The sequence below is a fragment of the Cibotium barometz genome, chromosome 8 (genome assembly GCF_041138505.1).
Source record: "Cibotium barometz isolate CiBa-2024 chromosome 8, ASM4113850v1, whole genome shotgun sequence".
Taxonomy (NCBI): Eukaryota; Viridiplantae; Streptophyta; class Polypodiopsida; order Cyatheales; family Cibotiaceae; genus Cibotium; species Cibotium barometz.
In genome coordinates this window covers 742074-756792 of record NC_141053.1, presented here as the reverse complement: position 1 = coordinate 756792, position 14719 = coordinate 742074, and the positions used below count along the sequence as shown (strand labels likewise).

General features: G+C 46.5%; 1 protein-coding gene across 1 annotated transcript in view; it reads left to right on the top strand.

Annotated features, from left to right (window-relative positions):
• The first annotated feature begins 395 nt into the window (after window positions 1-395).
• LOC147635816 (translocon at the outer membrane of chloroplasts 64-like) overlaps window positions 396-14719 on the top strand; it is a 46875-nt gene continuing 32551 nt past the window's right edge. The window contains exons 1-3 of the mRNA XM_086801163.1: window positions 396-923; window positions 1267-1419; window positions 1513-1637. Of these exons, the coding sequence (XP_086657289.1) occupies window positions 547-923; window positions 1267-1419; window positions 1513-1637 (655 nt within the window). The 5' untranslated portion in view covers window positions 396-546. The remainder of the gene's footprint in view (window positions 924-1266; window positions 1420-1512; window positions 1638-14719) is intronic.

Below are 14719 nucleotides of genomic sequence, written 5' to 3'. Positions count from 1 at the left end.
ATTCTTACAAATCACATATCTTACACAATCACGTGAATCACACACCTTTCACTTATTAAACACGATTGCAATTTTGGGTTGGTGGAGGTGGAGGTTTTTTAAAAAACATTGAGGTAGCAACAAAATTGCATCGAATTGGTGATTGGATAATAAATTTCACACATGATGTCCGTGGGATTGTTCTTTTAGGAGACACTTGTGGGTTTGGTAATTTCGTTAAGAAGGAGTTTAAACAAAAGATTTTGGCATTATGAATTCAACGATCAATTTTTTTTTTGTTTAATGAAGATCAAGAAGGAGATCAAACAAAAGATATTGGCAAACACAGTATGTAATTTGATCCTTCAATCAATCCAATAATAATTTATTAAATGAATGCCCTAACTAGGCATAACGATATTTTACGCGCAGTTGCGTTGTATACAAGGGTTTATGTTTTCTTCGGGAATCGGGAGTACGAGAACGCGGCACCCCTGCAAAGTCGGAGGAGAGGAGGGGACGGGAAGAGGCTTGCTTTGTTGTTGTGTTAATGTGGCGTGAGCCTCCATGTTCACGAAGGAGGCAACCATCAGAGGCGGCGGCACCAGCAGCTCCTCTCGGGGTGCCGGTGGCGGCGCCAGCGTTAGCGGCAGCAACAGCAGCAGCGGCGACGCCACAACCACTAGTCCTAGTAGTATCAGTAGCAGCAGCGGCATCTCGGCGAGGGCGTGGTACTCCGCCGTCATGTCGTCGCCCAACAGTCTGTGGGTGCTGCTGGGGCTGAGCATCGCGGGCATCCTCCTGCTCACGCGATCGCGCCGGAAACAAATAAGTAAAGACTTCGGGGCCTTCATCAGGCACTTGGAGCTGCTCCCGCCCCCGCAGCCCGCCCCACCGATCGCCCCCCACCCCCTCACCGGCCTCACCTTCGCCGTCAAAGACATGTGAGTCTACCAAATCTTCGAATATGCCACAGTCTACAACATGCTAAGGGTACCAATGGCTTGGCCAGGGTTTAATGGTTTCTGCTACGGTAGGAACATTGTAAGGGTAGGTTTTACTAGCTTCAGTGGATTCTGGCATCTCCAGGGTTTAGTTATGGTTAGGGTCAACATATTGTGTTTCCATTAGATTTCAGAAAGTGGTTTTAGTTGAGAACATTGTAAGGGCACCAAGTATCATCACTCATAACTTGTTAGCTTAGTGCCTAAGGCTCTGATCGATCATCCCAGGTTCGGAGGTTTTCATGGCATGTTTTGATGATTCTCGCCACTTCTTGCAAAGCAGATTTGATGTGGAAGGCTTTGTTACTGGATTTGGGTGCCCTGATTGGGAGAACACACATGAGCCTGCTTTGCGCACTGCGTCTGCTGTGGCAACCCTTGTTCAAGCAGGAGCTACCTGCATTGGCAAAACACACATGGATGAGATGGCGTACAGGTGAATTGTGGTTTTCCTTTCAAGTTGACATTTTCAGTTGGTTTTTTGAATTGTCATGACATCAAATGCTGTTCTATTCTTCGTCTTTGACAGCATTAATGGTCAAAACAAGCATTATGGAACTCTTGTTAATCCAGCTGCAACCTCCCGTGTGCCTGGAGGCTCATCCAGTGGCTCAGCAGTTGCAGTTGCTGCAGAGCTAGTTGATTTCGCTCTTGGTATGTAATTTTAGGGGCTGTGTTAACATTTTGTCAAGGAGAGTTTGTGTTTTGTTAATTGTGTCATCTCATAGTGGAGATATGCTGAATCGTGTTGTGTTTTTTTAGTTTTTTAGTTTCTACTTATCGAGCAGTTCTGATCTTTTGCAATGCTGTTACTTTTCTTTTTCTTGCTGCCAGTTTATACTTTCTTCTATAGTTTGAGGTTGAACGCATGATACTTTCATGCTGAATCAATAGTCTTTGGTGGGATGCTCAAGTGTCCCTTCAAGCCATTAACAGCCCGCTGCTTAAGTAGGCATCTAGCTGTGTGCATGTAGTCGGTGTTGGAGTATACCCGGTGGACGCATATACAAAAGAGGAGAGAGAGAGAGAGAGAGAGAGAGAGAGAGAGAGAGAAGATCACTTTTATTGATAAGCAAGAGGTTTACAATGGTGTAGCCAGCAACTCGGCATTACTATGTGCTTGAGGATGTGTTGAATAACAGGTGATGAGTGGAGGCCTTTATATAAGGAGGCCAGATGCTGGCCGACTAAACATGAACTGGTCGACTGGCATAAATCAGCTCGATGACTCATAAAAGACGTGTGCCAAATTAAAGGTCCATTTCCCACGCCACAGAGATGAAGAAAATTCTAACACCCCCTTTGCAGCTCATAGTGTGCAAAAGTTTGAAGAAGATAAGGTGATGAAGATGCAACTGTGGACACTCTAGCATTTCGCAGTATTGCGAGCACCTGCCAACTTGGCTCCTCAAGACAAAATGCCACCTTGAACAGCAAAGAAATATGCTTGGCTCCGAATTCCCACACCAATGTGCAGTGAACTCCATGAGATGCCGGACAAACCACGCCCATAATCCCCCAATAGTGGACTATGAACACATCACGTCCCCAAAAAACCTTGAACAATGAACTTGGAACACGTCCTATCCATAATCTCTGCCACACCAAGCAATGAACTTGGAACACATCTAGTTCATAGCTCCCAATGCTGACCTTGTCCTGCCAGATTTTTAATGCTTGGAACTCTAACTCACAGTTCCCATGCACTAGAAATGGAGTTGCTAATAGCTCCCTCTCCCGCCCACAAGCCTCCTCTGGTTGGAAGCACATGGGGAGAAACTATCTGTTTAACTAGAGAACAACACCATCCCGGTCCTTTCGGTCCGGAAGTGCCCTGGAAGTCATAGATGATTCACTGGAAGTATCTAAGTCACTATCATGTGTCTTTCCTTTGCCCTTCTTCTGGGATGAAGACTTTCTCTTACCCTTGTCCTTCTTCTTGGACAAGTAGTCCTTAGACAAATGTCCTTTCTGATTGAGAATGCACAGGCAATGGCAATACGCTAGCAACAGAATGTTGAACTTGTGCAAGGCAATAGATGGGTTAGTGAATAATGGGGGAACTCCTTATATAGTCCATGTGAGAGTTGCCCGATTGCCTCTAGGGCTGGCCAACTGGCACATGACAAATAAATAGGAGAAAAATATATAAAATACTCCCAAAACATTGATATGCATAAATTCTAACACCCCCTCTGTAGCTCATAGTGTGCAAGAGTTGGAAGAAGATAAGCTGATGAAGATGCAACCATGGACCCTCCAGCTCCGCGAATACCGGAATCACCTCGAAGAGAGCACCCACCAACCTATTTTCTCCAAACAAAATGCCACCACGAATAGCAAGGAACTTTGGTTGGCCACGAATTCCCACACAATTGTGTAGTGAACTCCATGAATAGATGATGAGCTGCTAGACACACCGCGTCCATAATCCCCAACAGTGGACGGAACACATCACGTCCTAAAAGCTTTGAACAATGAACTCGGAAGAGATCCAGTTTATAATCTCTGCTATACAAAAAGATAACCATGTCTTGCCAGATGTCTAATGCTTGGAACTCCAAATCACGGTCCCCGTGCACCAATAAGTGGAGCTGTACTTAGTCCCCTCTCCTGCCTACAAGCCTCCTCTGGTTGGAAGCACATGGGGGGTAACTGCATGTGTACTAGAGAAGTACACGGAGAACTTCCTCCGGAAAGGCCAGAAGATCATGCTATTGATCTAATTCCGGGGAGTACCCCACCAAATAGACCGCCGTATCGTATTAGTGCAGCCCAACAAGAAGAAATTATGAGCCAGGTACAAGAGTTGTTAAAAAAGGGGTTGATTCAGCCTAGCTTATCACCCTTTTGCTCACTTGTGCTCTTAGTGCAAAAGAAAGATGATTCTTGGCGCATGTGTATAGATTACAGGGCGCTAAACAAGAACACCATCAGGAATCGATTCCCTATTCCAAGGATCGATGACATATTGGAAAGCAGGTATCATCAGATACGCATTAGACCCGAGGATGTGCATAAGACAGCATTTCGGACCACTTTTGGGCTATATGAGTTCTTGGTCATGCCCTTTGGTTTGACAAATGCTCCTGCCACATTTAACAGGATGATGGACAGGATTTTCCGGCCTCATAGAGCGTTTGTGGACACATTCTTTAATGATATGATTGTGCATTCACGCACAGAGGAGGAGCATAGGAAGCATTTGGCCATTGTGTTTGAAGAACTCCGGAAGCATAGGTTGGTCATTAATGGCAAGAAGAGTGAGTTCTTCTTGGAAGAGAGAGACTTCTTGGGACATATCGTGTCTAAAGATGGAGTCCGTATGGATCCTTCGAAAGTGGAAACAATTCTCAATTGGCCAGATTTGAGGACCGTGCATGATGTACGCAACTTTTTGGATTGTGTTCCTATTACAGGCGGTACATACGGTATTTTGCTGAGATTGCTTCGCCCCTTCATGCTTTAACTAAGAAGGGAACTCCGTTTCCATGGGCTAATCGGGAAATTGCAGCCTTTAAAAAGCTTAAAGAAAAGCTTACTTCGGATCCCGTATTAGTATTACCAGATCTCCAAAAGACTTTTGTTGTCCAGTGCGATGCATGTGATTTGGACTATCATATACAGGTTCAGTAAGCAGGCTCATTTCATTCCCGTGCGTAAGACGATCAAAGTTGATCACATGGTGAAGTTGTTCATGGCGAACATCTTCAAGATGCCTTCGTCTATCATTAGTGACCGTGATCCATGGATGACGAGTTTATTTTGGAGAGAGTTGTTTGACAACATGGGTACAACTCTCAAGTTTTCATCATCGTTTCATCCACAAACAGATGGTCAATCGGAAGAGGCTAATTCCACAGTGTTAGACCTTCTTAAGTGTTATGTGTCAGAGCACAAGCCACAATGGGAAAAGTATCTTCCTTTGGTGGAGTTTGCTTATAACAACACCGTCCATACCTCGACAGGCAAGGCGCCTTTTGAGATTGTGGAAGGAGGGAAGAAGGTACCACCTATTTTGCACACAAAGGATAAGCTCTTTGAGGCTGACCAGTATGTGGAGAACATGGATGAAGCTTATCGGAGAGTTAAGTTGGCACTCCGGAAAACTCAACAAAAGCAAAAGAAAGCAGCAGACCGTCACAGACGTGCATTAGAATTTGCATTGGGTGATTGGGTTCTTTTGCGATTTGAGAAAGCTAGGCTCAAAAAGATGAAGGGTAAAGAGCGCTTATTCCCTAAGTTGAGCATGCGCTATTATGGACCTTTTCAGGTATTGGAAAAGATTGGTGAGGTGGCCTATCATTTGAAGCTACCAGATCACTGGAGGATTCACAATGCATTTCATGTGAGTCTACTTAGACCTTTCCGTGGGGATGTGCCTAAGGATGTATCAAATGAGGCTCAGCCGGAAGTTGAGGAACTTGATGAGGTTCTTATTCCAGAGCAGATACTAGCACATAAGGAAAGAAAGGTACGAGATAAAGTTTCCCGTCGCTATCTTGTGAAGTTCAAGAACTATTCACCGATGGATGCGAAGTGAATGGAGGAAGGTGACTTAGCAGTTTCACCTCAGGTTTTGCAGCTTTATCTCGATGCCTTTGAGTTGGAGCCGACTCTTGTTACGGCTCATTCAAGTTCAGCAGAGCATGGGTCTGGAGCATTGCCTGATGCTCAAGAGGGGGGTAGCACCTCCGCTCCCTTGATAGAGACAGGCTCGGATGACATCTAGAGGTCGCTTGGTGCAGCTGTTGTCTCACCCAAAGGAACTGATGGCTAACAGTACATCTGTTTATGGGACTTCTATGATATATGTGTACTAGTCACATTGGCTGTTGTGGTTGTGTATGGTTCACAGTGGTATACAACTTGGACTATTACTCCACCATGGGTTTACAGTGAATGTTGCTACATATGCATGGCTTAGAGCGATTGGGACGCTGATCTTGCCATATTGTACTTTTCACTTTGGATGTCTTGTTGTATCACCAGATTGCAATCGAGGACGCTTGCCATTTTTCAAGAGGGGGTTATGTCATGACCCTGTGAAATTGGTACAGCACAAGTGTGGGCATGGTGGTCGGTGAGCAAGATAAATATTTCACGATTCATACTTGGGTGCCCGGACAAATGGTAACATGTGTGGACATCCCCAAGTGTGAAGGGGAACCAAGGGATTTAATATTTATAATGTTTTAACCTTGGGTGGTCCCTAGGCATAAGTGGCCCCTAGGGACAAGTTTTAATAAACTTAAAAGGACCTTAGGGCCTTAAAAATTTCTTATGTATAAGTTTGGGGAGAGTCTTCTCCATTTTTGGAGGTACACACCTCTCTCCCCTTCTCTCTCTCTTACTTTTAGGAAAGGGGAGGCGGCTGGCTGCGTGGAGAGGAAGTGTGAGGTCGCCTGAAGGGATTGGTACAAGACAGTTGGTGCAGGTCGGCAGGTACAGGCTGGTGTAGGTTGGCTGGTGCACGTCGGTGCAGGCTGGTACAGGCGGCGATTCATGCAGGCGACTGCTGCTGCAGGTCATCTGGCACAAGCGACTGCAGGGCAACTGGTACAGGTCGGCTACAGGGCAGCTGGCGCAGGTCGGTTGGTGCACGTCTGTACAGGCAATTGGCACACGTCGGCTGGTGCGGGTCTATACAGGACAGCTGGCGCAAGTCCGCTGGTGCAGGTCTGTGCAGGACAGCTGTTGAGGGCAACTGGTACAGCTGGTGCAGGGCAACTGGTACAAGCGGCTGCAGGACAGCAAAGACGAGAGAGGCGGTTGACAGGACCTCCCTCCCTCCCTCCCTCCCTCCCTCTCTCTCTCTCTCTCTCTCCCTCTCTCTCGCAAGTCCGCTGGTGCATGTCTGTGCAGGACAGCTGTTGAGGGCAACTGGTACAGCTGGTGCAGGGCAACTGGTACAAGCGGCTGCAGGCCAGCGGGTACAAAGACGAGAGAGGCGGTTGACAGGACAGCAGGCGCAGCCTAAATCTCTCTCGTCTATTGGGGTACGGTGTGCTATTGGTCAGATGCGCACATCCTCACACCAGCTAGAGATTGAGACTGGCAGATTCAGAGGAGTACCAGCTGAGGCCAGGATTTGTCGACTGTGCCAGATGGAGCCAGAGACAGAGTTACATTACATATGTCACTGTCCAGTATATTATGAGATACGAGGCCGTTTTCACTGCCTGTTTAGAGAGGGTTTCGGACCACTTTCTAGAGTCATGAGATACCAGGATCAGAGATGCCTCGGATTATACCTGCTGGAGCTTCGTAGACATAGAGAGGGTCTCTTGAGAGGGAGGGGATCAGAGAGGGAGAGACACCTACAGAGGCAGATTACAGACTTCTTTCGACCAGAGATTGAGCAGTCAGGCCAGCAGGCATTGCAGCTAGCCCCAGAGTATAGCCGCACTAGAGGTACACTAATTGATCGGGCTATAGAGCTGGGGCGGTCCAGGCGCCCCAAGATGAGAGGCCCATCTCGACACCGGCGGAGACAACAACAGAGGATCAGGACCATACTAGCACGGCATGGGAGACGTCCAGTCAGAGTACTCACCATGGAGGACATTGAGGATATCCGCCATCGACCGATGAGAGACATCTTTGGATAGTGATGTGTATGATGCTTACCTTTGTTGCTGGAGTTTTCCTCCCACATGTTATCCATTAGGAGCTCCTAGTACCGTACTTTTCCTCATAGTTATTTCAGTTTCAGTTAGTTGTTTTTAGCTTTTCTTACACAGACATTGTATCAGATCCACCAATTGTTGTAACCTTTTTGGTCTCATAGGTCATTTTGGCCTTCTGAAGACGTTAATATATCATTTCATTTCTCTCTCTCTCTCTCTCTCTCTCTCTCTCTCTCTCTCTCTCTCGTGTGACCTCTGGAGGGCAAAGACGGGTGGCTGCAATTCAAGACAGCATACTCTATACTCTCAGGGCTGGTGTTTTTGAGGAGGATTTGACTGAGAGACAGTAGTGTACCTGCTAAATATCTTTCTCTCTCTTTCCACTGGCTTACGATTGCTTCAAAGTTGTTTCTTCTGGCCCTTTGTGAGAGGAGGGGTGTGGCAGTTTGAAGGGTGGAAACAAAGTTAGATGGTGGATTTGTTCTTTGGCTGAGTTTGAGGCTACGATCATGGAACAGCCAGATGCGTGCTCAAGGCTTCCCTGTTGCATTGTCTTGGTTGATTAGAGGAGACAGCATTGTGTTGCTTTTGTGGGACACAAATCTGTATGTGTATCCTCTATGCTAAGAGGTCTTGAGGGTTGCCAGATTGGACATGCAGGTTTCTTTTCCTTGACTGGCTTTGTTGTACTCAGTTAAGCTTTTCCATTGAATTGAATAAAGAAATACCGAAAGGGGCGCCAAGCTTTGGGACCAACAGGTGTCGTTCTCCTTTTTGTTTTGGAGCACTCTAGCTCTGGTTTATTTGTTTAATTGTCTGGACTACATTTGGATAGGTGACTGCTAGTCTACCGCACTTTGGTTTCTACCAGAGGCCAGTTTCACCTAGAACCTGTAAATAGCAAGTCTTCCCGAGCACGAAACTAGCTCAATGGGAAGCCTAAACTGGGATCCCTAACAGTGGTTCCACGTCCTCGCCACACTACAAGCAACAGAAGGCTTGGACTCCTATAGGTGACACGAATCATGGCCTCAGTACACGTGACACAAAGCTCCCTAGCCTCCCGTACCTTGGCATGAAATAGGTAAAGCCCACTTGGGCAGCCAAATGGTGACACCTATACTCATCTTAGGTTAGTCCATCACCTTATCCTTAGGTCATCGACCCCTAGTTAATAACACTCTCAGGCAGTTCAAAGTGTAACTACTAACATTATTTCCCCCTTAAGTAGATTCACATCTTCGTGAATCTCAGTATTAGCCTTGAATTATGTCACATGCACTCTGCACTCAGTGCATGGTGACAAGATGGCTCATCATCAGAAGTGCAACAGTTGTATAGTTTTAGAACCCAATAGGATGATAATTGTCGTACGCTGTGACCCCATTGTACATCCTCAGTCTAGGATAAGTCAGGCACGAGCTACGTAGGTCATTCCTCAGCCTTAGCGGGTCAGTCAGTCAATCAAGTCCCTTAACCCACTTGGAGAGAATCATTCATGCATGTAGAGTCAGTAGATGCCTTAGGGTTTGCATCAGAAAGCACTCTGCATCCTGCATAATATGCATGCATATGCCTGTGCATCATTTAGAACATCCCCGAAGCCTTAGGGAATTTATTGGGATTTATCTAGTATTTTTTCCATATTTATTAGTATTTATTTAGCATTATTTGCATTATTGGGCATTTATAAATATAAACTTTATTAAATGACCAACCTCCAGTTAGTATAAATAGGCTTGCCTAGAGCCTATTCTCTCATTCAGTCTTCATTGTGCTAAGACCTCTTCTTCTCAGCCTAGGAGCATTCTTGCCTTCAGCCCTAGACTAATCCAGCCCTTGGAGCTCATAAGCTTGTTTCTCCAGCCCCTTGAGAACCCTTGCTTCAGTCAGCCCTAGGCGCCTATCATCAGCATCCAATCAGCCTGCATTCAGCATCACTTCAGGCCTTGATTCAGCAACGCCAGGTTTCAGCCAGTGTTTTCTGCATCTGTCCAGCATCAGATCACCTGCGGTTCTGTCCAGCAGCATCAGATCCTCTGCGTTTCTGTCCAGCAGCCTCAGAACACCTGCGTTTTTCAGTTCAGCAGCTTCCTACAGGTCTGCGTTTCTGTCCACAGCAGTTTCCAGCCCTGAATCAACAGTCTACAGCAGTTTCCAGCCCTGAATCTGCAGTTTGCATCAGTGTCCAGCCTTCTGTGCATCATCCATACATGCAGAGTCATCTGGTGAAGGTAACACAGCATTCATAAGTGTTTTCAGCATTCTAACATAGTGTAGAACAGTCCACCTTCTTCTTTTCTCAGCCTCAAGTGTGCAGCCCTTCCTCATGCCCTTGGGAAGAGTGCATAGGCTCGAGATCAAGTCATTGAGGTGTTTCTACAGCAGTGTACAGATCAGCCACTCTCCGATCCTCCGAGATCTTGCGTTTGGCTTATCTACAGTCCAAAGTCATTCTCTCTAAAGTAATAAAGCAAATACTATCTCGTTATCGGGATAGGGGGCCCTTCAGTGGGTAATTCGGGACCCAATCTGGTGTACAGTTCTCATATCTCTCTCTCTCAACTCTTTAAAGTTTGAAGTAATGAAATGGATTGCTAAACTCACGAAACTCAGGATACAGAAGACGGTGTGAGCATTTGTGTGACAGGATCAACCAATACAAAGACTTCCGCTGCATATCACATTGGTATCAGATTCAGATAGTCCACACACACCGTATCCTAGCGTGGGGGCATCCTTGGATGGTTAGATTGCGTTCCGGCACGACCACCGACTTCAGCATCATGTCTACAGGAGAGAGTACTCATCAGCCGGAAGACGTCTCCCCCGAAGGAGACCTCGTTCTTCCGCCTACAGCAGACACCATAGCTCTTCTTAGAGCTCAGAACCAGCTACTCATGGAGCGTCTCCAACTCTTGGAGGCAGCAACAGCACGTCCTTCTACACCTCCAGCAGCACCCAACTACATCTCCCTCTTCTTTCAGATGGAACAACAAAGGAGAGAGGACGAGGCCCGAAGGAGAAGAGAAAAAGAAGAAAGACGGGACTATGAGGAAGCCCAACGCAGGATCGACGAAGACCGGCGTCAGGCTGAACTCGCCGCTCGGGAACACCAACGTGAGCTTGATCGAGAACGTATGTTACTCGAACACCAACGGGAAAACGAGGCCATACACTTGAGGTATCAGCAGCTCTCCTCAGTCTCCCTATTCATAGGTGTCACCAGCCAGCAGCCCACAGCAGCATCAACCACCATCATTCGCAGTCAACCAAATTTCAGTAAGTATGATGGTAAGTGTGATCATTCTTCAGTTAATCAATTTATTCATCAGTTTAATGCTCATTTTCCTTTAGCTAAGATCACAGACCCACAAGACAAAGTCCACTTAGCGACTCCCCATCTCACTGGTGAGGCAGTCACTTGGTGGCAACATTGGTCTAGTATTCATACTGACCAGGCCACAGGTGTCACAGCCTTTGACTGGGACATCTTTGTCCATGAACTGAAGACCAGATTTCTCCCGCCCCAGTACATGACCGGTCTGAAAGACGAGTTCTATGGACTCAGACAGAACGGATCCCCAGTGCTTCAGTTTTCCGGTAAGGTTATTAATTTAGCACAGCAGTTAGGGCTATCTGAGCAGGCCAAGATGAAGCAATTCATTCATGGATTGGACTCCAACATTCGGTTCACAGTTCGTAACTTTGAACCAAGTACATATGACCGGGCTCTGACTCTTGCTCAGAATGAAGAAATGAAGCTTAACGGGGGCAAGCCCAAGCAGGCATCTCAGTCCAGTACCAAACCCCAGCAGCAGCAAATCGGCTGCACAGACAGGGAAAGGTAACGCATCTTCTAAAGATGCTAAGAAGGACAGCAGTAATAGCTCCAGTTCAAGGGGTAAGAAGGAAAAAGAACCTAAGAAACCCCTGATGAAAAGGCTAAAGCAAGCATTACTGGAGGTTATCTTCCTCCAGAGGAGCAAAGGAAGTACCAGTCAGAAAATAGATGTTTTTTCTGTCATATTATAGGGCATGGTAAGAAGGATTGCCACAAATGGCAAGCGGCACAAGCTGCCAAAGCTCCTTCTGCCACAGTTGCCACAGCCTCCCCAGCTCCTCCAGCCCCGCCTACTACCTCAAATGCAGTTCAACTTTTACCTTCCATGCATCCTATGCCATCCGTGGTATTTGATGCTAAGCAGGAGGGTGAGAGCGATGCTGCTCAAAAGAGCCTCATCCGAGCTTATGGCTCTGCCCAAGGCCGACAGTTTGTAGTCCTTTTCGATATGGGCAGTTCTGAAGACGCCATCTCTCCCCAGTTGGCTAATCATATCATCTGGATGTGGACGGGTTTACACCTGGTCTTCGCACCCACATTTCCCAGAAGGCACAGCAGTTTGCCTTTGAAGTTCAGAAGGCCTCTTTTCAAGGAGATTTCATCGTCTCACCTTTGTTGGGGTGTGACATGATCTTAGGAATTCAGTGGTTCCGTCAGTATGAGCCTATTCCCAATTGGGGGCAGGACACTTTTACTATTTGTAAAGGTTTTCCTGAGCCTGTCATGATTCGTGGGGATAGAAGCATTCTTGGCATCCCATTGATTTCACATCTCCAAGCCAGACGAGCTATCCGCAAACAAGGGAGCAGAAGGAGCACTCCTTTATGTTCGTGCTCAAACAGCCCCTCCCTCATTAGTAGCATCCATTACATCTTCAGTCCCTCAGTTAGCAGACCTCCTATCCAGACACCAGGACATTATGCTTAGGGACGATCTCCCACCCAGTCTCCCACCCTCTCGCCTTGAGGACCATCACATTGATTTGGTCCCTGGATCAGATCCTCCTAGCAGGTTTCCCTATCGTCTTTCCAAGACTTTAGAGGGCGAGTTGGAAAAGCAGTTATCTTAGCTTCTCCGAGCCGGATTCATTCGGCCTTCTTCCTCCCCATTTGTTGCACCTATCCTATTTGTCCAAAAGAAGGATAAGTCTGCACGCCTTTGTGTCGACAACAAAGCATTAAACAAACTCACTATCAAGAATAAGTTTCCTATGCCCAGGATAGAGTACATTTTGGAGCGTTTAGACGGTGCTAAGTTTTTCACTAAGATCGACCTCAAGAGTGGTTACCATCAGGTTCGCATTTTTGAAGCTGACATTCCAAAAACAGCTTTCAGGACAGAGCGTGGTCACTACGAGTTCGTAGTCATGCCTTTTGGGCTTACAAATGCACCTGCAACGTTCAATAAGATGATGTCTAGGATTTTCGCAATCCACATTGGGAAGTGTGTTTTCATATTCCTTGATGACATACTAGTCTTCTCAGCCACTGCGGAGCAGCATGAGAAAGATGTGGAGAAAGTCTTGCAACTTTTGCGAGATAATCAGCTCTACATAAACGCCAAAAAGTCTATCTTTGGTGTTAAGGAAGTTCAGTATTTGGGCTACATCATCGGTTCCGATGGGATTAGACTGGACCCCTCAAAGGTTCAAGAGATCTTAGATTGGGATATTCCTAAGACCGCCCAAGAAATCCGTTCATTCGTAGGTCTTTGTCAGGCCTATAGCACACATGTCCATCAATTTTCCAACCTTGCAGCACCTCTTACTGACTTGCTCAAGGGGGTGAAGACTCGCAAGCAGAAAGCCTCAGTTTACAGGTAAGGCACTTGATGCATTCCGTGCACTCCAGAAAGCTGCCTCAGAAGCACCTGTATTAAAATTAGCATCACGGGACGAACCTTTCGAGGTAATCACAGATGCCAGCAATGTAGCCATAGGTGTAGTCCTCCAGCAGGACAATAGACCCATGGCATATTACAGCAGAAAGTTGGATGTCGCTGAAAAGAATTATTCGGTATATGACAAAGAGCTTTTGGGTCTAATCACAACGCTCAAACATTGGAAGCCTTTTCTTTATGGACAGGCTTTCACAGTGAAAACAGACCACCAAGCACTTAAGTGGCTTCAGACTATGCCAAGAGCTTAGTGGAGTGATCAACAGGCCAGGTGGAGTCAAATCTTCCAACAGTTTGGAGGTATGATTGAATACATCCCTGGTAAGCATAACCCAGTAGTAGATGCTCTCAGTCGAAAGTCCAGCATCTAGGCAGTCCAAGAAGCTACCATTCTCGAAATCACGGGGAAGGACTTGGATAGTATGAAAGACCAATATGTCGACTCCCCTGAGTTTGGTACTCAGTATAGTTTGGCCCTCACTTCTGAGCCTGGCCACTATTCAGTACAGAACGGTTGGTTGTTCTACAAGAACCGTCTCTGTGTTACTCGGGAAAAGCGTTCCGCTCTTCTCCACGATGCCCATGACTCCTTAGTTGGAGGACATAGGGGTATCAACAGTACCCTCGAGAAATTAGAACGGTCCTTTTATTGGCCAAAGATGAGGCGTGATGTCTATGCACATGTACAAGCCTGTAAGATTTGTCAAAAAGTCAAGGTTCCCCATACAAAGAAGACAGGTTTACTTCAACCTTTGCCTATCCCCGACGGACCTTTCATCGACATATCTATGGACTTTGTAGGGCCTCTACCAGCATCCACTGGATCCCGTAACACTCAGTGTTTTACCATTGTGGATCGCTTTAGTAAGTTCTGCATGCTCATCCCATGCAAGCATACGGTCACAGCCGAGGACATAGCCCGTCTGTTTCTCAAGCATTGGTATCCAATTTGTGGTTTGCCTAGCACCATAACATCAGACAGAGATTCCAAGTTTACCTCGCACTTCTGGAGGGCATTATTTGAAAACTTTGGAACTAAGTTGCAGTTGTCTAGTGCATTCCATCCCCAGACAGATGGGCAGACAAAAATTTATAATCAATTGGCCTTTGATGTCCTCAAGTCATACTGTCATGACCAGCAGTCCAAATGGGAGCACTATCTTCCATTGGTCCAAGCTATCTTGAACGACACTCATTCATCTAGTGTCGGACGGACTCCATATGAAGCAACCTTTGGTCGCCGTTTTTCTTCTCTTTTGACGAGAATGGTGTCTCCATCTTTAGAGGCTAATAAAACCACGGAAGCATTTTCCGAGATCATTGAGTCAGTCAAAGACCGCTTGACCAAAGCTCAGGAAGCATATAGC